The sequence below is a fragment of the Pristis pectinata genome, chromosome 30 (genome assembly GCF_009764475.1).
Source record: "Pristis pectinata isolate sPriPec2 chromosome 30, sPriPec2.1.pri, whole genome shotgun sequence".
Taxonomy (NCBI): domain Eukaryota; kingdom Metazoa; phylum Chordata; class Chondrichthyes; order Rhinopristiformes; family Pristidae; genus Pristis; species Pristis pectinata.
Window position 1 is genome coordinate 27346713 of NC_067434.1, and position 27708 is coordinate 27374420.

The following is a 27708-nucleotide window of genomic DNA, read 5'->3' on the forward strand; positions in this document are numbered from 1 at the left end:
TCTACATATTCATGTGCCTATCCAAGAACTAGGGCTTTACTCTTTGGTGAGAAGGAGGATGAGAGGAGACATGATAAAGATATACAAAGTATTAAGAGGAATAGATAGAGTAGACAGCCAGCGCCTCTTTCCCAGGGCACCAATGCTCAATACAAGAGGCCGTGGCTTTAAAGTAATGGGTAGGAAGTTCAAGAGAGATATTAGAGCGAGGATTTTTACTCAGAGACTGGTTTGGGCATGGAATGCGCTGCCTGGGGCGGTGGTGGAGGCAGGTACATTGGTCAAATTCAAGAGATTGCTAGATGAACAAATGGAGGAATTTTAAAATAGAGGGATATGTGGGGAGAAGGGGTTAGGTAGTCTTAGGCAAGGTTTAAAGGTCGGCATAACATTGTGGGCCGAAGGGCCTGTATTGTGCTGTACTTACTATGAAACTATGAAAGTTTGTCCAATCTCTCCTCATTCTAATCCAGGCAGCATCCTGGTAAACCTCTTCTGCATCCTTTCCAAATCCTCCACATTCTTCCTATATAGGGGCAACCAGAAATTGAATGCAATACTCCAGATGTGGCCTAACCAGAGTTTTATAAAGCTGCAACATAACTCCCTGACTCGAACTCAAAACCTCGACTAATAAAGACAAGCATGCCATTTGCGTTCTTTACTACCCTATCCACTTATGCAGTCACTTTCAGGGAGCTGGGGACTTAGATCCCAAGATCCCTCTGTACTTCAACACTGTTAAGGGTCCTGTCATTAACTGTGTACCATTCCTTTAAATTTGATCTCCCAACACCTCACACTTGGCTGGATTAAACTCCATCCACCATTTCTCTGCTCATATCACCAGCTGATCTATATCCCGCTGTATCCTTTGGTAACCTTCCACACCATCCACAACGTCACCAATCTGTGTATTGTCTGCAAACTCACTAACCTACCCCTCCACACGTGACAATAAACCAATTGATCAGCGAACCAAGTGATGGAACATTACTACATTCAAAACTTTAACATCCAAATCAAGTTACTGAAAAGTTGTCAGTTGAAGCCAGACTCTTAACGAGACTTATGATGCCCTTGACAGAACTAAATATTAAATGGTAAAATTGGATTGATTGGAGTTGTTTTCTTTGGAACAGAGAATGCTAAGTGGAGGCTTAATTCAGGTCCTTAAAATTAAGAGGGACCTATTTTCCTTAACAGCAAAAACCAAAGAGCAAAATTTACACAAATTTGTGCAAGGATTAGAGAGCAGGTGAGCAAATGTTTCTTCACCCAGAGAGCGGCATGGGTCTGGGACACACGGTCTGAAAGGGCAGTAGAGGCAGCAATCATAAAGTTAGGCAAACAATACTTTGATGTACGCTTGAAAAGCATGACCTGTAGGTCTGCAGGCATTGTGCTGAAAGCTGGAATTAGATCGATGCACAGACATGGTTTGGTGAAATGGCTTCCTTCTATGTTATCAATTTTTGAAAATTCTTCACTTCAATGGGGAAAGTTTTGGAAAAAGGCAAAGACAAAGGAAAATCACTCTAGGCTGTTCTTGTTCAACTTCCAGCAACAGAAATAAACATAACGAGTAAAGAAATCAGGACAGCTGTATACATTTTCACAATTGACATCGACTGTATAATGCATTGAAGATGAGTGAGAAAATATTGGCCTATGTGATCAATCCAAGAGGATTATATTGACACAAAAGTGATAACTTCCAGTGTTTTGTATTGGGACCCAAGAGATTTGTTTCTCAAAAATTATTCCTTCACAATCTCTGCAAATCAGACCAAGGAAAAAAGACCAAAGATAATACCAGCAGTTTAGCCATATTTTCATATGCATCCTCCAGAATGAGAATGTTCTTTGTTGTACAGTTATGGTGCACATACCACACAAATTCAGATACTTTCCAGTCAGAACATTGCTTCCAGTGCAAGGGTTCTTTGCAATGTTTACGACTCAAGATCTGGATTCCTCATACATTCCAAAGACATGTGGATTTGTTGATTAAATAGCCATTGTAAATTTCCCTCATCATGTAGGTGAGTGCCAGAATCTGAGGGGACTTGATGGGAATGTGTGGAAAATAAAATTGGATTAGTATAAGTAGGTGCTTGACAGTCAGGGGAAAATAAATATAGAATTAGTGTAATTGGCCTTCTCCTGCCCCTATTTTCTTGTGGTCTTGTGTGTTCTTGTGCTGACAGTCAGTGAGAACTTGTTTCTGTGCTCTGTGACTCTCTAAGTATCACTTCAAGCAAGAAGTTCACATTTGATTAATCCAATACAAAGTCTTTAATCCCTCAAAACATATTTATTTAAAAACTGTTGAGAGGGAAGTGACCAAATCAGAATTGGCTGTATAGGAAATTCCCACATTATGGGGGGAGGAGTTGCATTCCTAGAAAACACACCATATCGGAATTTTGCCTAGTGCGAAGCTGTGTCATCTGCGTATGCATCAAGGAACTAGAGTTGAGAAAAAAAAACTAGTTTGTGTTGATTCATTTACTTTTTTCCTACCCACATAAATCCCATGAGAGCGAATTTTATTCTGTATCTGAAATTTCTGGGTAGTGATCTGTAAATTCTGTAAGGGCGAATTTCCATAACCCGATAGGCTGTAATGTGGGGATCGTCTGTATATTGAAAACATTAGATCAAGAAATAAATATTTTTTCTATTGTTAAATGATCCGCAAGGTGGTACGTAACATAGTACAGCCACCTATAAATGAGACACTAATCTTTGTCATACTCACCCACGCCACGGTCATCAACTGTAGGATTATCAATCCAGCGCTGGGCTTGCTCAATTTTACCTTCCAGATTAACTGCTGCTTTCACTGGCCGACTATTGGCCACTGCTCGATTTGTTTTAGTCTGTAAATTCTGCAGGGTTGTTGCAATTTGCTTAGACAAAGCACGGGCTTCTGGGGTATCACCTTTGCCTCTGGAAAGCAAATCCAGAATACAAAATCAACAGTAAAAAAGAATTAAACTCATGAGTAAAAAAAAATCTATCAAACTCAAAATGAATAGTGAAAGTACAATGAGTTTAAGGATTGAGGGGTGAAATTGACTGCAAATATTCTACAGTCACTTTATGTTGATATTTAAGACATACTTTAGGCAAAACAGACAACAGTTATAATCCAGAGCAAAATGGACGGGACTTGATAAATTTGAGTTTTAACAAAACAAAACCTGATATCTATCAGATGATAGTAGTTTTCAATTGTTTGAATACGTACTGCCTTCTCAAGTCAGACAGCTTTGCAGTCAGTGCTCCTATTTCATTAATCGAACGCAATATGTCATCACGTTCTTTTGGATCTTCACAAAGACCTGCAATTTTCTTCGCTTCTTTTAAAATACCACGAACATGATCTTCTCCTTCAGGACCTCCATGTGGATCAGCCAGCCAGCTCTAAATAAAAACCAAACCCATGTTAAGCTATGGAAGCTTTTCAGGAGAAAAGTTATACACTTAGTACTATAATCACTCTTTGATACAGAATTTTGCTCTTATTTTGTTAGTACAGGCTATCAATTTTTAAATTTTAAGAACTCTCAGGTAAATAATGAACCACTTTCTGGTCACCCCATTACAGGAAGGATGTCGGGGCTTTGGAAAGGGTACGCTTTGGAAAGTGCACAGGTCACCCCTACCCCTGAGGTAGGGGTGATCTGTACAAGAGAGATGGGTTGCACCTGAACTGGAGGGGGACCAATATCCTGGCTGGGAGATTTGCTTGTGCTACTCAGGAGGGTTTAAACTCGAGTAGCATGTTTAAACTCAGGTGGGGTCCTGAGAAGCAGAGTGGCTGATGAGAAATCAGGGGATAATACTGTAGCCAATGAGAGCAAATTTAGTCATCAGGATTGACAGGAGCATATTAAAGGGAGAGAAAAGACCATTGGTTTAAAATGCATTTATTTCAATGCAAGAGGCTTGACAGGCAAGGTGGATGAACTCAGGGTGTGGATCAGCTCCAGGAACTGGGATATCATAGCCATAACAGAAACATGGCTGAGGAAAGGGCAGGACTGGCAGCTCAATGTTCCAGGATACAGAGGCTACAGGCATGACAGAGGTGCAGCTAAGAGAGGAGGGGGAAGTTGCCTTCTTGATGAAAGACATAACAGGCCTTAGAGAGGATATTCTTGGGAGATCATCCAGTGAGGTCATAAAGGTAGAACTTAGAAACAAGAAGGGGATAGGATTGATAGGCCCCCCAAATAGTCAGTGGGAATTGGAGCAGCAGATATATAGAGAGATTACAGCTAATTGTAAACAAAATAGGGTAGTATTAGTGGGAGATTTTAACTTTCCTAATATTGACAGATTGGGGCAGGACTTTTGAAGAGGTGAGTCTCTGTGCCTTAGCTTGTGAGTTTCACCTTGCAAGAGTCTAAATGAGCACATTTGCAAATTGTTACCTGCTGATTGGCTTATTAACAGCAGCAAATAAAAGTAAGGCAAGTATAAGAAGAGTAGCCATTGTGTCAGTGTTAGAGTGGGGGAGTTAAGGCTTTAGTTTGAGAGGCTTTGGGGAGAAAAGGAGAAGGTAAGTCTTCAATAAGTTTCTATCTTTCTTTGATTTGGTGTTCCCTTCAATGCAGGGTAGTGAGAATGGCTCCAGGGTCAGTGGTGTGTTCAGCTTGTGAGATGTGGGAGTTCTGGGATACCTCCAGTCTCCCTGATAACTACATCTGCATGAGGTGCATCCAGCTGTAGCTCCTTAAAGACAATGTTAGGGAACTGGAACTGTAGTTGGATGACCTTTGGCTCCGACAGGATACTGAGGAGTACATAGACAAGAGTGACAAGAAGCAGATAGCTGGGTGACTGTCAGGAGAAGGACTGAGAATAGGCAGGTAGTGCAGAGTATCCCTGTGGCTGTTCCCCTCAATAACAAGTATACTGCTTTGGATACTGTTTTGGGGGGTGGGAGAATGACCTACTAAGGGAAAGCTGCAGTGACCAGGTCTCTGGCACTGAGCCTGGTTGTGTGGTGCAGAAGGAAAGGGGGCAGAAGAGCTGAGTGGTAGTGATAGGGGATTCCATAGTAAGGGAGGCAGACAGGAGATTCTGTGGATGTGAAAGACACTCCCAGATGGTATGTTGCCTCCCTGGTGCTAGGGTCAGGGACGTCTCTGATCTGGCCCACAGCATTCTGAAGGGGGAGGGTGAACAGCCAGAGCTCGTGGTACACATTGGTACCAACGGCATAGGTAGAAAAAGAGACGAGGTCCTGAAGAAGGAATATAGGGAGTTAGCTAGGAAGCTGAAAAGCAGGACCTCAAGGGTAGTAATCTCTGGATTGCTGCCTGTGTCATGTGCCAGTGAGGGCAAGAAGTGGATGATCTGGCAGATGACTGTGTGGCTGAGAAATTGGTGCAAGGGGCAGGTTTCAGATTTGTTGATCATTGGGCTCTCTTCTGGGGAAGGTACGACCTGCACAAAAGGGATGGGTTACACCTGAACTGGAGGGGGACCAATATTCTTGTGGGCAGGTTTGCTAGAGTTGTTGGAGAGTGTTTTAACTAGTTTGGCAGGGGGATGGGAACCAGAGTGATAGGTCAGAGCTTAGTTCATTTAGTGTACAAGTAGATGCAGAGTGTAGAAGGACTGAGGAAGGATAGGCAGTTGAAAGGGCAAAATTGCAGTCAGTTGGATGGGCTGAAGTGTCTTACTTTAATGTGCGAAGTATCAGGAACAAGGCTGATGAACTTAGAGCGTGGGTAAGTACATGGAACTATGACGTGGTGGCCATTACAGAGACTTGACTGTCGCAAGGGCAGGAATGGCTGCTGGATATTCTGGGGTTTAGATGTTTCAAAAGGGACAGTGGCGAAGATAAAAAGGTGGGGGAGTGGCTTTGCTGATCAGGGACAGCATCACAGCTGTAGAAAGGGAGCATGTCTTGGAGGAATCGTCCACTGAGTCAGTCAGTGTGTGTGTGCAAGTCAAACAGGAAGGGAGCGATCACACTATTGGGAGTATTCTATAGACACCCCAATAGCAGCAGAGACACAGGAGCAGATTGGGAGGCAGATTTTGGAGAGGTGCAAAAATAACAGGGTTGTTGTCATGGGTGACTTCAACTTCCCTAATATTGATTGGCACCTCCTTACTGTAAAGGGGATAGATGGGATGGAGTTTGGTGTGTTCAGGAAGGATTCCTGACACAGTATGTGGACAGGCTGACTAGAGGAGAGGCCATACTGGACCCGGTACTAGGCAATGAGCCTGATCAGGTTTCAGATCTCTTGGTGGGAGAGCATTTTGGAGATAGTGACCATAACTCCTTGACCTTTACCATAGTCTTGGAAAGGGATAGGAGCAGATGATATAGGAAAGTATTTAAGTGGGGGAGGGGGAATTATGATGCTATTAGGCAGGAACTTGGGAGAGTAAATTGGGAACAGATGTTCTTGGCGAAGTGCACAGCAGAAATGTGGAGGTTGTTTAGGGAGTACTTGCACGGGGTTCTGGATAGGTTTGTCCCATTGAGGCAGGGTAAGGATGGTAGAGTGAAGGAACAGTGGTTGATATGACATGTAGAAAATCTTAAGAGGAAAAAAGCTTACCTGAGGTTTAGAAAGCATGGATCAGACAGGGCTCTGGAGAGTTACCAGGTAGCCAGGAGGGAGCTTAATGGACTTAGGAGAGCTAGAAGGGGGCATGAGAAGTCCTTGGCAATTAGGATCAAGGAAAATCCCAAAGAATTCTACACCTATGTGAAGAATAAGAGGATGACTCTGGAGTATCACTCTAGGTGATAGGACTGATGAGGGATAAAAGAGGAAATGTGCCTGGAGAAGGAAGAGGTAGGGGAGGTCCTTAATGAATACTTTGCTTCAGTATTCGTGAGAGACCTTGGTGTTTGAGGATGGTGTACGACAGACTGATATGCTAAGAAAGGATGTGCTGGAACTATTGGAAAACATTAGGATAGATAAGTCACTGAGGCTGGACAGGATATATCCAAGGTTATTACGGGAAGCAAGACGAGATTGCTGTGCCTTTAGCGATGATTTTTGCATCCTCACTAGCCACAGGAGTAGTGCCAGATGATTGGAGGGTGGCAAATGTTCCTTTGTTTAAGAAAGGCAGTAGGGATAACCCTAGGAATTACAGACCAGTGAGTCTTACTTCAGTGGTGGGCAAATTACTGGAGAAGATTCTTAGAGACAGGATTTATGGACATTGAGAAACAGGCTGGTTAGGGACAGTCAGCATATCTTTGTATGGGGCCAGTTGTGCCTCTCAAGCCTGATTGAATTCTTTGAGGACGTGACACAGCACATTAAAGGTAGAGCAGTGGATGTAGTGCACATGGATTTTAGTCAGGAGCTTAATAAGGTTCCTCATGGAAGGCTCATTCAGAAAGTCAGGAGGCATGGGATCCAGGGAAACATGGCTGTGTGGATTCAGAATTGGCTCGCTAACAGAAGACAGGATGGTGGCAGATGGAGTTTATTCTGCCTGGAGGTCAGTGACCACTGGTGTTCTGCAGGGATCTGTTCTGGGACCCCTGCTCTTTGTGATTTTTTTTATATATATAAATGACTTGGATGAAGATGTGGAAGGGTGAGTTAGTAAGTCTGCTGATGATACAAAGGTTGGTGTTGTGGATAGTGTAGAAGGTTGCTGTAGATTACAACAGGATATTGATAGAATGCAGAGCTAGGCTGAAGTGACAGATGGAGTTCAACCCAGATAAGTGTGAAGTGATACACTTCAGGAGATCAAATTCGAAGGCAGAATACAAGGTTAATGGCAGGACCGTCAGCAGTGTGGAGGAACAGATGGACCTTGGGGTCCACGTCCATAGATCCCTCAAAGTTGCCATGCAGGACGATAAGCATGTTAAGGTGTGTTGGCCTTCATTAGTCGGGGTATTGAGTTCCAGATCTGTGAGATCATGTTGCAGCTCTATAGAGCTCTGGTTAGACCACTCTTGAAGTATTGTGTTCAGTTCTAGTCGCCTCATTATAGAAAGGATGTGGAAGCTTTAGAGGGTGCACAGGAGATTTACCAGGATGAGGATAGGTTGAGCGAGCTAAGGCTTTTCTCCTTAGAGAGGAGGATGAGGGGTGACAGGTGTACAAGATGATAAGAGGCATAGATCAAGCAGCCAGTCAGACTTTTTCCCAGGGTGACAATGGCTAACACGAGGGGACATAATCTTAAGGTGATTGTAGGAAGGTATAAAGGGGATGTCAGAGGTAAGTTTTTTTTAAAGAGTGGTGGGTGTGTAGAATGCTCTGCCAGCAGAGGTTGTGGGGGCAGATACATTAGGGACACTTAAGAGACTCTTAGACAGACACATGACTGACTTTTTAAAAAACAAAAGGGGGCTATGTGGGAGGGAATGGTTAGATAGATCTTAGAGCAGGTAAAAATGTTGGCACAACATTGTGGGCTGAAGGGCCTGTATCGTGCTGTAGTGTTCTATATTCTATGACTGGACCAACCAGAGTTAAAAGGCTGAGTGGAATTTGTAAAATGTGTCCAAGAAAGCTTCCTTTACCTATAGATAGTGCAACACTGGACCTCCTCCTGGAAAATGAAGTATGGTAAGTGGCAGAAGTGTCTGTCTGTGACCACTTTCAGCCCTGTGACCATAATTCCATCAGTTTTGAAATAGTTGTGGAAAAGAATACACGGTTCACAGGTTAAGGTCCTGAATGGAGGCAGAGCAAACTTTAGAGCCATTAGGCAGGATCTTGCAGTGGTTGATTGGGTGAGATTTTTTTTCAGGGAAAGGAGCATCTGTCAAGTGGGAGGCCTTTAAGTGTGATGACGAGATCAGGGCCTGCATGTTCCTGAAGGGCAAGGCTGGTTGATGAAAGATATTGATGCTCTGATTAAGAAAGAGGCATACACAGCATAATCAATTGGGAACTAGTGAATCTTGATGACTGCAAGAAGTGTAGGAGAACACAAAGTTTGGAGGGTGAAAAAAAAAGGATATGAGGAGGATCTAGCAGGTGGGGCAAAATCCCAAGAGATTCTATAGGTGACGGGTGGCTTGGGAGAGAAAAGGTCCCTTAAAAATCAGCATGGCTGTGTGGAACCAAAGGAAATGGGTGAGATTTTGAATCAATATTTTTCTTCAGTTTTTACTGTGGAGAAGACTATGGAAGCTAGGCAAATGGGGTAATTGAGTGGTGTTGTCTTGAACCACATACAAATTACCAGGGAGGAGGTATTGGAGGTCTTAAGTGCATTAAGGTGGCTAAATCTCCAGGGCATGACCTGGTGCATCCTCAGACCTTGTGGGAAGCTTGAGGAGAAGGCCCTTGCAGAGACTTTTCCTTCATCTCTGGCCACAGGTGAGGTTCTGGAGGACTGGAGAGTGGCTAATGTGGTACCATTGTTTAAAAAGAGTAGCAAAAACAAGCCAGGAAACTACAAGCCAGTGAGTCTGATGGGTAAATTGCTGGAGGGGGTTCTGAGGGTCAGGATCTACCAACATTTGGAGAGACAGGGTCTCATCAGGACAGTCAGCATTGCTTTGTGCGTGGGAAGTCACACATGACAAATCCCTTGGAGTTCTTCGAGGAGGAAACCAAGAGGGTAGATAGGGTTAGACAGTGGATGTTGTCTCGATGGACTTTAGCCAGGCCTTTGACAAGGTCCCTCATGGCAGGCTAGACTGGAAGGTTAGATCACATGGGATCTGGGGGAGATAGTGGAATGGATTCATAATCAGCTCAGTGGTAGGAAGCAGCCAGTGATGGTCAAGGGTTTTCTCTGACGAGGACTGTGAGTGGTGTGCCACAGGGGCTGATGCTGGGACCTTTGTTTGTAATTCATATAAATGATTTGGATGTGAATGTACAAGGCATGTTAAGTAAGTTTGCAGATGATACTAAAATAGGGGAGTATGGTAGATAGTACAGAAGGTTATGAAAAATTACAGGAGGATCATGATCAACTCAGTATGTAGGCAGAGGATTGGCAAATGGCTTTCAATCCAGATAAATGAGGTATTGCATTTTGGGAGATCAAACCAGGGTAGGACATATAGTGAATGGTAGGGCCCTGGGAAATGTTATGGAATAGAGGGACCTGGGAGTGCAAATGCATAGTTTATTGAAAGTGGCATCACAGGTAGGTAGGGTGGTGAAGAAGTTTATAAAACTGATAGAAGTTCATAAAATTGAGACAGATAGGGTAAAGAGTCAGAATCACTTTCCCCAGGATAGAAATGTCAAATACTAGAGGACATGAATTTAAGGTGAAAAGGAGGTAAGTTTAAAGGAGATGTGGAGAGCAAGTTTTTTTTTACACAGTGGTAGGTGCCTGGAACAGGCTGCCAGAGGTAGTGGTGCAAGCAACTACAATCATAGCATTTAATGCACTATTAGATAGACACACAAATATGCAGGAAATGGAGGGATAAGGATCACATACAGGCAGAAGAGAGTTAGTTTAATTTGCATTGTGTTTGGGATCAATAGACAATCTACTCAAAAGCAAAAGCCATTTGGATCACATCAATTTAAGACATGCCCTTTGCTTCCTTTGTAAAATAATGACCATGATATTGGTCAAAAGACAGGACACCAGCTCTCCTACAACCCTTGCTGGCCAAGCAACTTAGGAAGATAAATGAATTTTCATGGAACTACAGTGTCTTCATACACGTAGGCACTCTTCTGTCCCAGTGTGAGGGAAAAATAAGGAACAAAGCACATTCAGTCAGTGTGGTGTGCACCAGAGTCAGTCCTAGAAAAACCTCTGCTAAGAGAGTTGCTGACCAGTAAGCATCTGAAACATGCCTAGTGGCAGTAAACACCAACAATGATTGTATTACTTTGTACAACCTTTTTTGATTTTAATACCATAACTATTGCCCAACTTTGTTCAATACTAGTGTTAAATAATGATCTGTAGTAAAACTATGTAGGTAATGCTAGCTTAGTTGGGAAAGAAGGTGAATGAACAAACACCTTCATGGAACTCTGCTGTATCCACTGGTTGATTCTAAAGTAAGTGACATTAATACTTGGGAGTAAGTTGCCCCTTTGCTTAGATTTGTTGCAGGTGCTCAGCTTGGATATCCCAATAAAATGGGAGAACAGAATCTTTTCTAGAAATATTGGGAAGTCGGATATTCTAACAATGTAATTTTAACCTCTATCAGGAAATAAGGATTCTTTAATGCTTAGTATTACAATCTTATCTGTGTACAAACTTTCAGATGAAAAATTCCAAGAATTTAGTTGTTACCTGAGCAGCATCAATTTTCTTAGCAATGGCCTGCTTTGAGTTTGTCATGGCTTCCAGTTTCCTGGCAGCATTTTCCACTTTTGCTGTTAACATGTCCAACCCTTGGGATACTTGCTGTGATTTCTGCATGGCAATAGGTGTCGCACCTTGACCTCTATTTAAAAATTACACCCGACATTATTGGTACTCTTGCATACAAATCACAAATCTAAAGTGCATGCAGTTTCAGAGCAAAATTTCTGAGCGAGTTATTGAATGTGCACCTTGGTTTTTGCTGACCACATTCATGTCTTCTGTTACAACACGGAACTATTATAAGAATGCAGTTCCTAAATCAATTGTCTTTATACTTCAAACATTCAATAATAGTACTGTACCAAAAAGCTAAAATTTTCACTATTTCAACTAAGCAAAATTTTTGTATTTAATTCCCATTACCTGGCTCGGAGTTCAGATACTTGATCAGTCATCTGACCTAAAGCCCTGGTGGTGCCCAGAATCTCTCTCCGTTCGTTGCCTGCACACAATTCTCCAACCTTGCCAGCTTCATCCAATATTTGTTTGATGGCCTGCTCTCCAGCATCACCTAAATCATATAACAGATCAGATCCATCTAGCCCAGATGCTCAATATCCTCATCAAAAGGACTAATAAGAAAATTATTTGGCAAAAGAATATTTCAGGATATTAGACAAGCTAAATACTTAAAATTTGCCTGGTATTCTTATGTAGTACCATCAATTATTACCTGGAGGTGCATTAGGATCTCTTAGCCAGTTTTTAGCCTGGTTTATCTTTGAGTCAATCATAGCTAGAGCTCTTCTCATGGTCTCAGTATCCTGTTCAAATAGACATCAGTTAAGAATATGTTATTACTTTAAAGATTAAGAACTGACTGCACTCAAATTGAAAATTAAGTCTTCAATATCCCCAAGAAGAAAAATACTTAACACATCTGATTTTTCTTCCTGGGTAACCACAACAATTTAACTCTTAAATGTCTTAACATTCTGATTCACTTCTACCTACAAATGAGAAATAGAACAGTAACATTTGTAACAGAACAGCAACTGTGTGATAAGTGGTTCCTCATTATGGGAATTATAAATAGCCACTAACTGCCTCAAACCAAAACAGTTGCACTCAGATTAAAACTTCTAACTAGTTTGATTATTGTCAATTCAGAACAACTTCCATTATAAGACATGCACCAATTTGCATTACCAGATTTTGTGAAGATATGCTGCCAGCTGCATTTTTTATTTCTCGAATGGAAAACTCAATACTTTACTATGCTAATCACAGCTTTTCCTTTAGCTCTTAAATTCATGAAGAATCAATAATTTACTTAGTGAAAGATGCTATTACTTTTGAAGTTTAAATGATTTTTATAAAGTATTTTAATCTATTTTTAAATTTATATAAATTAATTTTTAAAAATTTCTATGTCCAAAGCACTTATTACCTGTTAAGCTACTCCACAGCTTTGGCAAGGCTCAGGGGCAGAACATCAGCAGTATGTACAATCACTCAACTGAGTAAAAGGCTCAAATGCCATAAAGATTATGCTGCCTTACTGTCAAAGGTAGGCTCTCCAATCAGCTCAGGTGTGTGTAGGCATTGATGCCAGGCCAGATTCAGCATGATCTGGCTCATTGTTTATTAAAATTACCATTGAATTATAACTCATTATTTTCCCTTAAGAAAATAAAACTCTCCCTATATCTTCTCGCACATCTTCACTGGTTCCTCAAAATCTTATCCTCAACCTGGTCAATATTTCTTTATTTGCTATTACCTCCAACCTACCCAGAGTGGTTGGGACGTGGAATGTGCTGCCTGGGGCAGTGGTGGAGGCAGGTACATTGGCCAAATTCAAGAGATTGCTGGATAAGCATATGGAGGAATTTAAAATAGAGGATATGTGGTAAGGGCTTAGTCTTAGGCAAGGTTAAAAGGTTGGCCACAACATTGTGGGCTGAAGGGCCTGTATTGTACTGTACTGATTCTACTGCCTTTACACTTTATTCCCACTCTCCTAACAACTATCCTTAGACAAAAGTTATCAACTATGCAGTCATCTCTTCCACTACCCCTTTCTCAAAAGGAACTCATCTAATTTCCAAATCCTTCCCTGCAATCAATGAGACATTCTGGTCCAAGTCACAAAAAAAAAAATTTTGCAACAGTGGCCATGGCTAATTCTATATCTAAAAGACCTCCAAGCAACCAGAGGAGTAACTTTTTCAATCCAGAGGGTGGTCAGTATATGGTATGAACTGGCCAGAAGTGGGTGAGGCAGGTACATTAACAACATTTAAGTTACTTGGACATGTACGTGGACAGGAAAGGTTCAGAAGGATATGGGCCAAACATGAGCAAATGAGACTAGCTTAGATGGGAATCTTGGACTGGCATAGACCAGTTGGGCTGAAGGGCCTGTTCCCATGCTGTATGACTCTGATTCTATGGCTCTAAACGCATAGAAATTTACTGTTTGACACATCATAGCAATAATGGTTTGTTCACTTATTCTGCCCTGTATGGTGAGGATGGTGAGATAGCACTCCATCTCACCATCCTCCCACACTTTACAATCATTTGGTATGCTTTGAATCTTTATCTTTGATTCTAACTCTTTCGCATGAATGCCCTGCCAACCATGAAGACAGATTGTAGTGAGGAGGGTGGGGAAGTAATTCTGTACTTTGGCTAATAAAACTCAAATGCATCACTCAGTTACCAACTGCAGCGCACTGCTACATCATTTGTCCAAAACCAGAACAAGATTAAGTCGCCACTTTTCTCCAGTCAATAAGCGAAACAACCCATCCTGTTTAGCTCCCAGTTTTGCAAATTCAGAAGCACAAAGTTTTTACACTCTTCACTCCTCCTATTGTCAGATTAAATGTATCCCAACTTAACTTCAAAATTGCTAGGTCTTTCCAAAATTTGATAAAAGGCATTTACTATCCAGTTAGCCATCTTCTCCAACAAAACCACACTGCACTCCTCAATCAGTGAAGCTTCAAGCCCTGAACATTCTCTCAAAATCCTTCATTGGTGGCCTTTGCATTCAAGGTCATAACAGAACTCATGACTTGGCTCTTGCCACCCACAAACATTAACCTTACAACCCCAAATACCCTTTAACTGTGCCCTATTATTCTTTACCCTGATATAACCAGATATGTTCTGTGATCTTGTGTTAGTCATTTGTCAATGCAAGCCTGAAACATCACTATAACTTTAATACTGCTGATTTAGTATTTGTTTTGCAATTGAACTAAATTACTTCATATTGTTAATGCCCCTTAGTTATAGACAGCATATGAAAGAACTTAAACACCACAGAATTATGCAAAGTACTAGTTTAAAAAGCAAAGCTTGTGTATGTATTATTCACTGGTAAAAATTCAACATATTCTTCAATGCATGAACTTTCCATGACGGAACTTGTCATAAATTGACTGTAGTAATTTCATTAATAAATTGCACAATGGCAAGTAATGTAATGCTTAAAGAAGTTGGAAGTTAGCAGACTTGATGTGAAAGGAAAATTTACTGGAACTTAAAATAAATTTGTCAAAATTATAAAAGGTCTTATATTTTGGGAAGCAATTTACTTGACAATAATCATCGAAGTACATGATAAATTAAAAATCCAGAACTCCTGAAACCAGTTTCAAATTTTGTCAAGCTCAGGCAAAGTGCAAGCCAAAACTAATTTCCTGCAGAAACTACAAATTCTTTTGTTCTGTCCTTATCTGCAAAAGGAAATGTAGCTTTTTTTGAAGGCAAGTTGCACCCTATAATATTTAAACAAACTAGGCTTGTACACTTCCGTCTGCCTCTTTCAAGCATGACCTTCTTTGGTTCAAACATGCAAAATACTCTTGTGTAAGCACTTATCAATTCATCACAACCATATGTGCTGTGTCATACAAGCAGTGCTCATCTGAAAAGTGTCTTTTTAATTAAAGCATAATGTGGAGCAGCAAAGAAACAGTAAAGCATGTGGTTCTTTTCCAATTGACAAATCAACATTTTGGATGGAAATACACTAACACTAATATTATGTTTACTTCCTTCAATCTAGTTTGTAATAACTTAGCATTCCATTACAAACCAATGCATCAATTGTAAGCACACAACACAGTAATCCAGACCACAGGTATAGCAGAGAAAGTGTTCAAAAGAACCTTATGCCTTAATGTGACAGTTGAAAGCAGAATCTTGTCATTTTAAGCACAAACACTGATGGGCTGAATAGCCAAAATTGATTTCCCAGAAGAGCATTTGGTGCAATAAGAAACTATAATGAATTGAGTGTTCCCAATTGCTTCTTAATCTTAAATCCAAATGGAAAGCAGTAAGAATGGCTGGGTTGAATGTGTTGGTGGCATGTGCTTCCGTTCAATAATTAATTTTAATTTCACAATGAGTTTTAAAATATATGTGCAACCTGTAGCTTTAAAAAAAAAGGAATGTGAATTCCAATCACTTGTGGTCAGAATGTTTTAATTACTGCTTAAATACTGCTATACTCAACTGGTTGCCACAGCAGGTTTACCTTTTCAACACTCACCCTAACTTTTTGTTATCACTTTAATGCAGTAAAGAATAATATAGACTGAACATGGTTCAACCATCAAAATAACCCCCCAATATCAGGACAACATTAGTTTGCATAAATCACAAGATCTAAACTTAGTGCAAAGTTATTAAAACTTGGTTATAGTTTAAATGAAAATCTTGGTCAAGATGATAATTTATAATGCTTTCAAGAAATCATCCAATTTGAATGCATGAAGAAAGAAAAAAAATCAAGATACATTATTCCAATGTAATGGAAATGACAAACTGGATTGCATTAAGAGGTTGTCCTCCAGATAAAAAGGAGAAAAAAAATTCATTGACATTACCTCTGACCAGAAATATATTCTGAACTAATGCAATCCAAGTCACTTCCTGTATAAACACATATTGGATGCACAGTTAGAACTGTGAACATAAAAGATCAAATTGCTACAGCAAACTCATGTTAGAAGCACACACAAGCAATGTATACTGTTTTACAAATACTTCAGTCCTTCAGCAGGACCTCTTTTGTGAGGGATTAAAGGCTCGTGTTTAGGTAAAATTCAGAATATGTCCAAATTCTGTTTCTCCGACAAAAAAAGTCCTATCTTTCAGTTTTCTATTAACCTTTTATCAATTCACTTCTAACTACACGATCATACTCTTCAATGTTTCATACTGGTACTTCATTGTATTTCTTTTGTAGTCTTGATACAAATTAATTACTGGATCATAGCAATAAACTTAAATCTACCTGCAATTTTTACATGCAAAGACCAGTTCTTAAAAACAAACAATTAATAAAATAGGTAGACAGAGGAAAAATGGAAGCAAAAATGTCTTTATGCATCCAGGAGAATTTCTTAAACTATGTAGATAATCCAACCAGGAAAGAAGCCATACTAGACCTTATATTGGGAAATGAGTGTGGCCAGGTGATCAGAGTTTCAGTGGGAGAGCATTTTGGAAAACAGTGATCATAATTCCCTTAAGTTTTCAGATGGTTATGGATAAGGATAAGACTGGACCTTGGGGGAAAAAGTGCTAAATGGGGAAAGGCTAATTATAACACAATTGGAGCTGGAGAGAGTACATTGGAGCAGCTGTTATTAGGGAAGTCCTCATCTGACATGTGAGACAACAAAACATTCTGCTGGAGGAACTTAACGGGTTGAGCAGCATCTTGGGGAAGGGAACTGTCAGTGTTTCAGGACAAAACCCTGCATCAGGACTGGGTATGGAGAGGGAAGAGGGAGGAATGAGATAAGGGGCCTGTGGTGATTGGTGGACCAAGGAGGTGAAGGTTGATGGGCAGATCGAGCCAGGTAGGAGAGGGGGAGGGGAGGGGAGGGGTGGAGTTGGGAGACAAAGGCAGGTGGATAATAGGTAGAGGCAGACACAAAAAGGCAGATGGAGAGGGACAAGATGAGGGGAGGGTGAAGGTTGAGACACATTGGAGGGTGATAAGCGGGAACACAAAGGCTACCAGTGCTGGAATCTAATAAGGAAGGTGATAATGGGAACAATTAGGGGTGAGGTAGGCAAATGGAACCAGATGGAGACAGGGGATCTGGTGGGTGAAATGTGGGTGAGGTAGATGGAACCAGAAGTGGGAGGGGGACAAAAATGGGTGATGGGGGTCTTGAGGGTGGGTATGGGGAAAGGGGACAAAAGGTGGATTGGAAGGACACAGTGAGAGGGGACGAGAAAAAAAAACACAGAAGTGAAGGGTTACCTGAAATGAGAAAATTCAATATTCACACCATTGAGTACTGAGGCAAAAATGACCAGTTGTTCCTCTTGTATTGGGTCTCATCTGGCAGCAGAGCAATGGCCATCCCAAGCTCCCAGTTGCAAGTCATTTCAACTCCCATCCCATTAAGTCCCCAGGGCCTGATGGTTATTGAGAGATGCAAAGAGGAGATTTGCTGGGGTCTTTGTATCTTCTTTGGTCACAGGCAAGATTCCAGAGGACGAGAGAATAGCCAATGTTGTTTGTCTACTTAAGAAGGGCAATAGAGACAAGCCAAGAAATGATAGGCTAGTGAGCCTCGCATCAGTGAATAGAGAAGTCATTGTAGGGAGTCATCTGAGGGAAAGGATCCACTTGCACCTGGAAAAGCATAGACTTATTAGGGATATTTCAGCATCGCTTTGCGCAGAGGAGGTCATGTCTTACAAATTTAATTACATTTTTAAATGAGGATGTGATGAAGATGATTGAGGGTAGGGCAGTGGATATTCAAGGTCCCTCATGGTAGGCTAAACAATGAAAATTAAAGCATGGGATCCATGGAGGCATGAAAAGATTCAATTCAGAATTTAGCTTGGCCATAGAAGACAGAACATAGTGGTGGAGGGGTGTAAATCTGATTGGAGGTCTGTAACCAGTGGTATTCTGCAAGGATTTTCTGGCACCTCTGTTGTTAGTGATATAAATAAATTATTGGATGAAAATGTAGGTGGGCTTAGTAAGTTTGCAGATGACACAAAAATTGCTAGAGTTGTGAGAAGGTTGTCAAAGGATTCAGCAGGATATAGACCAGTTGGAAACATGGGCAGAAAAATGGCAGATGGAGTTTAATCCAGACAAGCATGAGCTGTTGCACTTTGGGAGGTCAAGAGGAAAATGTACAGTAAATGACAGGACCATTAGGGGCACTGACGTACAGAAGGATCTTGGGGTGCTCATCCATACTCCCCATGAAACCACCAATACAAGCTGATAAGGTGGAAAGCGTACTGCATACTTGCCTTCATTGGTTGAGGTGCCAAGTATAAAAGTTGGCAAGTCATGTTGCAGACGTATATAACTTTGGTTAGGCCACATTTAGAGTATTGTGTGCAGTTCTTGTTAATGCATTACAGGAAGAATGGGGAGGCTTGGAAGAAATGGCAGAAGAGGTTCACCAGGATGTTGCCTGGACTGGAGAGTATAAGCTACAAGGAGAGGTTGGACAAACTTGGATTGTTTTCTCTGGAGCATCTGAGGCTGAAGGGGTGACTTCATAGAAGTATATACAATAATGAGAGGCATAAACAGGGTAGAGTATCAGAATCTTTGTCCCAGGATTGACATGTCAAATACTAGCAGGTATATCTTCAAGATGAGAGGGGGAAAGTTTAAGGAGATTTACAAGGCAAGTTGTTTTTTTTCTTTTTTTAAAAAAAAGAGTGGTAGGTGCCTGGAATGCATTGCCAGGAGAAGTAGTGGAAGCAGATACGATGGCAATATTTAAGAGGCATTTAGTCGGGCCTATGAACAGGGAGGGAATGGAGGGATTAAGTCCACATCCAGGCAGATGGGATTTGCTTGGATTGGCGTCATGGGCATCACAGACATGGTGAGACAAAGCGCTTGTTCCTGTGTTGTACTGTTCTGTGTTCAATGATTGAAGGCAGATGGGACGGCAGAGATGCTTAAAGAATCCTCTACATCAGTCTTTCAAAATTACATTGAAGGATGAGCTAGTTGAGAGGTTAGATAGGATAAAGAATACACCAGGAGTATTTAAAAGGTTGACCACACAAACTAGGAATGTTAACCAACGTGGATGGGGTACATCTCAGACTGTTGAGGAAATTAAGGGTAGAAATTATGAAGGCTCCAACCACAATCTTCCAAAACAATGAGAGCTGGAAAGACAACTCCATGGTTTTGCTCCTTTTCCCCGAGTGAGGAGATTGATAAATGAACCAAATACATCCCAGTCATATTAACATGGCAGTAAGAGAAATGTCTAAATATGTTAACCTAGGAAAAAATTAATTGGAAAAGTAATTACTAAATGAGAGCTAACATTGGTTTGTAAAAGAATAACTACCGCAGCAATTCAAAAGATGCTTCACCACGATCTTCAAGGACAATTAGAGGTAGGCAGTGAATGTTTGTTCCAACAGCAACATCCAGATTCCAGAAAATAAATATGTTTTCAAGGACACCTGATGAAGTACTGCATAATAAAACGGTTACCAAACCTGAAGACCTGAGATCAAAGCAGTTTTTATGCATAGATACAAAATTGGCTAAGAGTCAGCAAACAAAAGTAGTAGAATAGAGAGAAGCATAGTGATGTACCTTGGGAGAGTTGGTGTTGGGACAACCACACTTCTGGTTAGCCACTAGCTACACAAGATATTATTACAACATATGCAGCTTACATAGATTTTTTTAAATAAGAGACAATGAGAAGGATTGCAATTATCTCAGAACAAAGATGACTGGTAAAACTAGCAGACATATGGCAGATCAAATTTAACACAGACAAGTGTGAAATGAAGCATTTTGCCGAGAACAGGGAGAGACAACTTAAACTAAAGGCACAATTTTAAAATGACAGCATGAACAGAGTTTGGGGACTGTGCAAATGCATGGTACTGAAGGACAAGCTAAAAGAAATATTTCAAAGAATAAGTAATGTCTTTATAAGTGGAAGCAGCCTACGAGCAGGAAATTAGACTAAAAGATTCTAGACAAGACGAGACATCTTTATGAGTCACATGTACATCGAAACACACAGTGAAATGCATCTTTTGCGGCGAATGTTCTGGGGGCAGCCCACAAGTGTCGCCACGCTTCCGGCGCTAACATAGCATGCCCACAACTTCCTAACCCATACGTCTTTGGAATGTGGGAGGAAACCGGAGCACCCGGAGGAAAATATTGATCAGGCCCCAGTGGGATTCCTGCATGTAAATCTTGATAACACCTTTTAGGAGATACAGTAACACTTCAGAGAGTGCAGAGAAGGTTTTTGGGAATGGTTGCAGAGATGAGGGGGTTCAGTTATTTGAAAAGACCAGTGTTTTCTTTAGAGCAGAGAAATTAATAGATTTGATAGAGACATTCAAAATCATTGAAGTTTTTGATAGAGTAAGAAGGAGAATACTGTTCCAAATGAATCAGTACCAGAAGTCAATGATCTCAGCTAAATGGGGGAAAAAAAGAATCAGATACTAAATGAGGTTAATTTTTCAGACAGTTATGATGACCTGGAACACACTGACTGAAAGGATTGTGAAGATTCAATAATATCTTTCAAAAGGAAATATGATGAGTATCCAAAATGCAAGCAGTTGCAGGGCTATTGGGAAAGAACAGAAAAGGGGGACTAATTGATTAGCTCCACAAAGAAATGGAACAAGTGGAATGAGACGAATAGCCACCTCCATGCTGCCCCATTCAACCAAAAATGCTATTTTAAACACAAAAGCAAAAACATTGCTCACTTGTACAGCATGGTGAATTAGCCTCCAGCATGCTACTACACACAATAATCTGTCTCCATCTCTATGAAGTTCTTCCTTTGACTTCGACTTCCCTCCAAAACATTTTTCCACTTACCACCTCTTCTTCAGATGTGAGCTGCACAAAGCTTCTCTCGACAGCTTCAGTAATACTTAATCATACAAGTTTTATGTGCATATCCAGCTAGAGGGAGAAAGCTGACTGTTCATCCATGGAAGAGCTTGCACCAAAGTGCAGTTCTTACCAAATACAGATACAAGTATACTTCCAGGAAGAGCAATTTTCCTCCCAATGAGCTTAGGAAACCCAGGGACACCAAAGGTTAACTATGGTACCCATCCAGCATCTCCAGTTTATTTCACCCAGCTCTTATGGACTGAAAGACCTTGTTGGCCTAATGTTGTTCAATATCACAACTATTTGTACATTTCACCAACAAGGGAGCAGAGTGTTAATTAATATTATTCTGTTCAAAGGTCACTTCTGATCCTCAGGCAGATTATTAATCAGTTATCTTATCCTCTACTTTTGTTACAATAGAATTTTTAATATGACATTTTAGGAATCATGCTAAAACCTGATCTATTCTCAAAGAGAACTTGCTCAAATCACGGTTTGTAGTTGAAAAAAAATTCAGATACATGACCTAACAGCAAATTTAAATTTTAAGTATTGTGTTCAGCATCTGCTAGCCATGACGTTAATTGAAGCATACTGCACCACACACCAAGGCAGTAATCTGCATTCTTTATATACATGCTTCAGCAGAAAAGCAAAGAAAACAAAAGTGATCTTACCTTCTACAAGGGAGAATGAAGAAGAAACAAGGAAAAGGGTAAAAAAATAAGATCTTTGTAATGATCAAAGAAGAAAAAGAATGCCAAAGAAAATGTATGAAACATGCAATTTTTTGACCACAAAATGCAGCAGATAGTTTACATCATGGTCTGTAATAATTGTAATTTTGTTCAGTAACACTTATAACAAATATAAAAGTGTAATATGTAAATCAGATTGCACGTAAAAAATTTTTAAACTCAGTTTTGGTTCAGCTGACCAATTTATATCAAAAGTAGATACTATCCTGCTGAGACAGGTATTTCATCATTGTGGACTTGCTCACACATTACGATGACTTGGTGTTCTATTGTACTCTTCTACAGTATCATGTGAATAAATAAGATTCAAAACTACCTTTTGCTTGTGGCCCAATTAAGTAAATAATAAAAACAAAATACCTGGCACTTCAAATAGATTTTTTTTAAGAAGTGAAAGGTGAAAAATGAAAAAAAAAGTGACATAAAAGAAAGATCTACATTACAAACACACCATGACACATACACACAAATTACCAGAAACAGTTAATAACTGACCTATTAAGAACATGATACAAATGAATATTGTACTTTAAAAGTAAATAAAACCTCATTACTAATTTCTTACAAAGCTTTACATTATATACCATCAAGGTTTTCAAACTTGCCTTACTAGCCCAAGCATCTTCATCCCAAGATGTTAGTTGCAACACACGAATTATCTCATTGATTTCAGTACTCATCTTCTCCACAGTGAAGTTACGGTTCTTTAAAGCTTCTTCCACTCCTTGGCTTTTGAATTGTTTTGTAGTCACAAAAATCTTTATAGCTGCAAAACAGAAATATTTTTAAAAACATTAAAAGCAATACAATAATAAATATAGCCACAAACACACAGACATATATTAACTTGATTTATTACAACCTTGATTTTACCTCAACTTAACTACAGTTTTCAATAACTGATACCCCACACTGCTACAGCTCAATAAATTAACAAACCATTTAAAAAAAACATAGATTTGACTTGGAGCAAAAAAAAATCAACCCAATTCTGAAAACAAAAGTCAATGACAAAGTTTCATGGACTCAAATTTGATAGATTTGAAGACTGGAAAAAATTTAAGGCTACACTGGAGGGATGGAAAGCATTAAAAAAAAATCAAGGTTTAATATATTTTCAAATTCTATTCACACTGAGGCAGTTTGATAGTCAGATAGACCAGTTCAAAGACATTTCCAGATAATTGGTTATTATCAAAATATGGAAAAGATATTTACCTGAAATGAGTACAGGAAGAAGTTCTTTCACAGTGTTCATAGAATTCACCAGCATTACCCTGTGCTCTTGATGAGTTAGTTCCTGTTGTCTTTCATCAATCATTTTAGCCATTTTAGTCATTCCTTATTTCATGGTGCGGTGAAGGAACAAAGATGACAATTGATACATATAATAAAGGAAACAACAACTATATTTAGGCATGCTAAGAAAATGGGGAAACAACAAGGACACAAGGTCTATTATAAATAATGATATTTGACAAAGTCAAAATAATTTATGAAAAGATCATGTTTGACAAATTTACTGGGGTTTTTGAGGATGTAACTGTTGGAACAAATAAGGGGAAACCAATGGATATGGTGTAGATAGATTGTCAAAAAGCCTTCAATGAAGTCCCACACAAGGTTTGTATACAAAATTAAAGACTGGGGGTGGTATGCAGGCATGGATTGAAAATTGATTGACAGACATGAAATGGAAAGGAAGGACAAGTGGATTTTTTGTTTCAGGATGGCAGGCAGCGACTAGTGGGATACCATAGGGATCAGTGCTTGGGCCCCAGCTAGTCACTATATACATCAATGATTTGGATGAGGGGCCCAAATGTAATATTTCTATGTCTGCTGATAATATGAAACAAAGTGGAATTGTGAGAGGATACAAAGAAGATTCAATCAAATTAGACAAATTGAATGGGCAAATACATAGATGGTACAGTAATGGATTAATGTCTTGTTAATCTCATGTCAGTTGGGGAAAAAAGGCAAGAGTAGCATTTAAATGGTGATAGTTTCAGAAATGTTGATGTACAGAGAGATCTGGGTGTCCTTGTGCATTAGTCACCGAAAGCAAACATGCAGTTGCAGCCAGCAGTTAAGGTAGCAAATTATATTTTGGCCTTCATTTCAAGTAGTTTTGAGCATAAGAGCAAGGTTGTTTTGCTACAAGTGTACCACACCTGGAGAACTGTGTGATGCTGTGGTTTCCTTAGTGGAAAAAAATATATACTCGCCATGGAGGGACTGCAACAAAGGTGTACCAGACTGATTCCTGGAAATATCAGGACTGTCCTAAGAGGGGAGATTGGATCAACTAGGCATGTATTCATTAGAGTTAAGTAGAATGAGAGACGATTTCATTGAAATGTACAAAATTCTGACAGCAACATGCAAAGTGCTAGAGGAACTCAGTAGGCCAAGCAGCATCTATGGAGGGAAATGGACAGTTGATGTTTTGGGTCGAGACCCTTCACCTGGACTCAAATTCTGAGACAACTGGACAGACTGAATGCAGGGAAAATGTTTTCCCTCACTGGGGGGTCTAGAACAAGGGGTCAAAGTCTTACGATATGGGTAAGACATTTAATACCGAGATAAGGAGAAATTTCTTCACTCAGCAGTGGAATTCTCATCCACAGAAGGTAAAAAAGAACACATCAAGGGGAGAGCAGGAATAGACAATAGGAGCAGAAGTAGACCATTCGGCCCCTTCGAGTCTGCACCGCCATTTTGAGATCATGGCTGATCCTCAACAATCAATATCCTGTTCCTGTCTTGTCCCCATATCCCTTGATTCCCTTATCTATAAGAAACCTATTTAGCTCCTTCTTGAAAGTGCCCAGAGAATTGGCCTCCACTGCCCTCTGAGGCAGTGCATTCCACAAATTCACAACCCTCTGGGAGAAGAAGTTTTTCCTCACCTCTGTCCTAAATGGCCTAGCCCTTATTCTCAAATCATGCCCCCTGGTCCTGGACTTCCCCAACATCTGGAATATATTTCCTGTCTCTATCTTGTCCAATCCCTTAATAATCCTGTATGTTTCAATCAGATCCCCTCTCAATCTTCTCAATTCCAGCGTGTACAATCCCAGTCTCTCCAACCTCTCAGCATAAGACAGTCCCGACATCCCCGGAATTAACCTCGTAAACCTACGCTGCACGCCCTCTATAGCCAGGATATCCTTCCTTAACCCTGGAGACCAAAACTGTACACAATACTCCAGGAGTGGTCTCACCAGGGCCCTGTACAAATGCAAAAGAATCTCTTTGCTTTTGTACTCAATTCCCCTTGTAATACAGGCCAACATTCCATTAGCCTTCATCACTGCCTGCTGTACTTGCTCATTCACTTTCAGTGACTGATGAACAAGGACTCCTAGATCCCTTTGTATTTCCCCCTTATCTAACTCCACACCATTCAGATAATAATCCGCCTTCCTGTTCCTGCTCCCAAAGTGGATAACCTCACACTTATCCACATTAAACTTCATCTGCCAAGTATCTGCCCACTTACCCAACCTATCCAAATCACCTTGAATTCTCCTAACTTCCTCTACACATGTCGCACTGCCAGCCAACTTTGTATCATCAGCAAACTTGCTAATGTTATTCACAATGCCTTCATCTAAATCATCAACATAGATCGTAAACAGCTGCGGTCCCAGCACCGAGCCCTGTGGCACCCCACTAGTCACGGCCCGCCATTCTGAGAAACATCCATTCACCCCTACCCTTTGTTTCCTATCCGCCAACCAGAATATGATATTGAGTTAGAGGATCATTCATGATCACAAATAATAGCCAAGCAGGTTTAAAGTACCAATTTCATTTCTATTTTCTACTTCTATTTTCTACTTCCATGGATATTCTCATAATTACAGTACACAGAATACATTAAATGCTCAAATACATATATTGTGCCTGTTAGCTGTACTAAAAGATAAGAATTATAATTGATTTTCCAACAATATAGAACGCTAAATGCATATGCTGGTCACTTAATGTCCTTCCACACCACACGTGATGCATCTGGTGATAGGGATGCAAACTGGAAACTTAAAAAAAAAGAATGACTTTTTTTCTTCTTTCCACATGAAGCTGTAACTGTCAAAATACAAAATCCCTCCGAAAATATGGTTTCAATTTGCCTTTACTACATTACAAACACCCAAAGAAATGGAATTCCTCACCTGGTCCCAAGTTTTTGGTGTAGGTCACCAAATCCTCCATTGTTTCTACCACTTCAGCAACCGTGAGATATTCCAAAATACCTTTGCATACACGAATAATTTTACGGACCTGTGATAAAATTGTTTTAATAAAGACATTTTTAAAGAACTATTTTTAGCAATAATAATACAGTAAGATTCACAGAAGTTATAAGCATTGTGGCAATCTTCTCTAAGATCACTGTTGTCTGCACCCCGAACTCTCTTCTTGACCAAAGTGGTCCAGAGCAGCCTTCCAATGGGAACCTGGCTCCCTGCATGACAAGGATAGGGGAGATCGGGATAGCTCAGCACTGAAGGGCCTTTCCTGAGGCATGGCTGGCTGCAGTGACAGGAACTGCATTAACAGTGTGAAATCAGCCCTCTGACTATCAAAACTGCCATTTAATATTGAATGTTTATGAAGTTGTTTGACTTGTATAACCTCTCAGGACTTTTCAAAAATAATATTTTATAATGTTTTCTTAAAATATTTAAGATATTTTTAGAGTTAAGTTTACTAAAAAAAAACATTTAGGTTATTGAAACCAGTTAAACTAATTAAATCAATAAAAACTTTTCCTTTACTTTCTCCCAGCAGCTGACTTCTCCAATTGATTCCAATTGGCTTGCAGTATTTGCACCAGCTAACCTGGGTGGATTCAGCAGACAGATTTCCCAGCCTGAGATGACTTGTGGCCAGCACCCCACTTTGCAGAAGGCTGTGCTGCAGCTTCTGCTCAGGAACTGGGGAGTTAGAGGCATATCCACCAGCAGATCTTTTGCAGAAGACCTGGTCCCACTGTTTCCAATAAGAACATAACTAACTTTGCTTTGAATAAATACCTCTGCTTCATCAAATGTCAAGAGCAGGTCTGAAGTTCCAGAAAGAATACCTCTGGAACCATCAATGAGGTAATCACGTGCAGGTACAGCGTATGGATTGTCTTTCAGCATCTGTGCAGCCTGGATCAATTTAGTACAGGCATTTTCAACCCTGCATACAATAAGTTGGTAAATTAAGAAAAATGCTCAATAAGCTATTATAAACAATAATGAACTACAAATTGCAAAAAACACTTAAACATTGAATAGGTGATTCAGCTATGGGACCAGGAACCAAAATTCTAAACCACTGATCCATAGATGCATTTGACTCCCACAATGGCAACTGGGAAAGTTAAATCAAAGTAAATAAATAAAGTTGGAATTAAATATTGTCTTCATGTAACTACTAAACAATCATAAAAAAACATTGCTCCACTGATGTCTTTTGGGAAGAAAATGTGTAATTCCTTAACTATCCGGCTTATAACAGACTCCAAACCCACCAAAACAGTTACGGTCTGAACTGCTTTCTCAGTTTGGGGGTAATCAGGGATGACAATAAATGCCTACATTTCTGGTTACATCCACATCCCATGAATGAAAAATATTTAATTAAAGCTGCCAAATCTTACACAGAGAGTCAGACATAATACCAAAACACAGAATGATTATGCCACATGAGGAAGCCATTTGGCCCCTTCATATTCACACTGGC

General features: G+C 40.2%; 1 protein-coding gene across 1 annotated transcript in view; it reads right to left on the minus strand.

Moving 5' to 3' along the window:
* Positions 1–27708, minus strand: part of LOC127584625 (vinculin-like) — a 158348-nt gene that overhangs the window by 72304 nt on the left and 58336 nt on the right. Inside the window, 9 exon segments of the mRNA XM_052041443.1 lie at positions 2765–2955; positions 3257–3432; positions 11254–11407; positions 11692–11839; positions 12002–12092; positions 22566–22726; positions 23179–23301; positions 26148–26256; positions 27012–27162. Of these exon segments, the coding sequence (XP_051897403.1) occupies positions 2765–2955; positions 3257–3432; positions 11254–11407; positions 11692–11839; positions 12002–12092; positions 22566–22726; positions 23179–23301; positions 26148–26256; positions 27012–27162 (1304 nt within the window).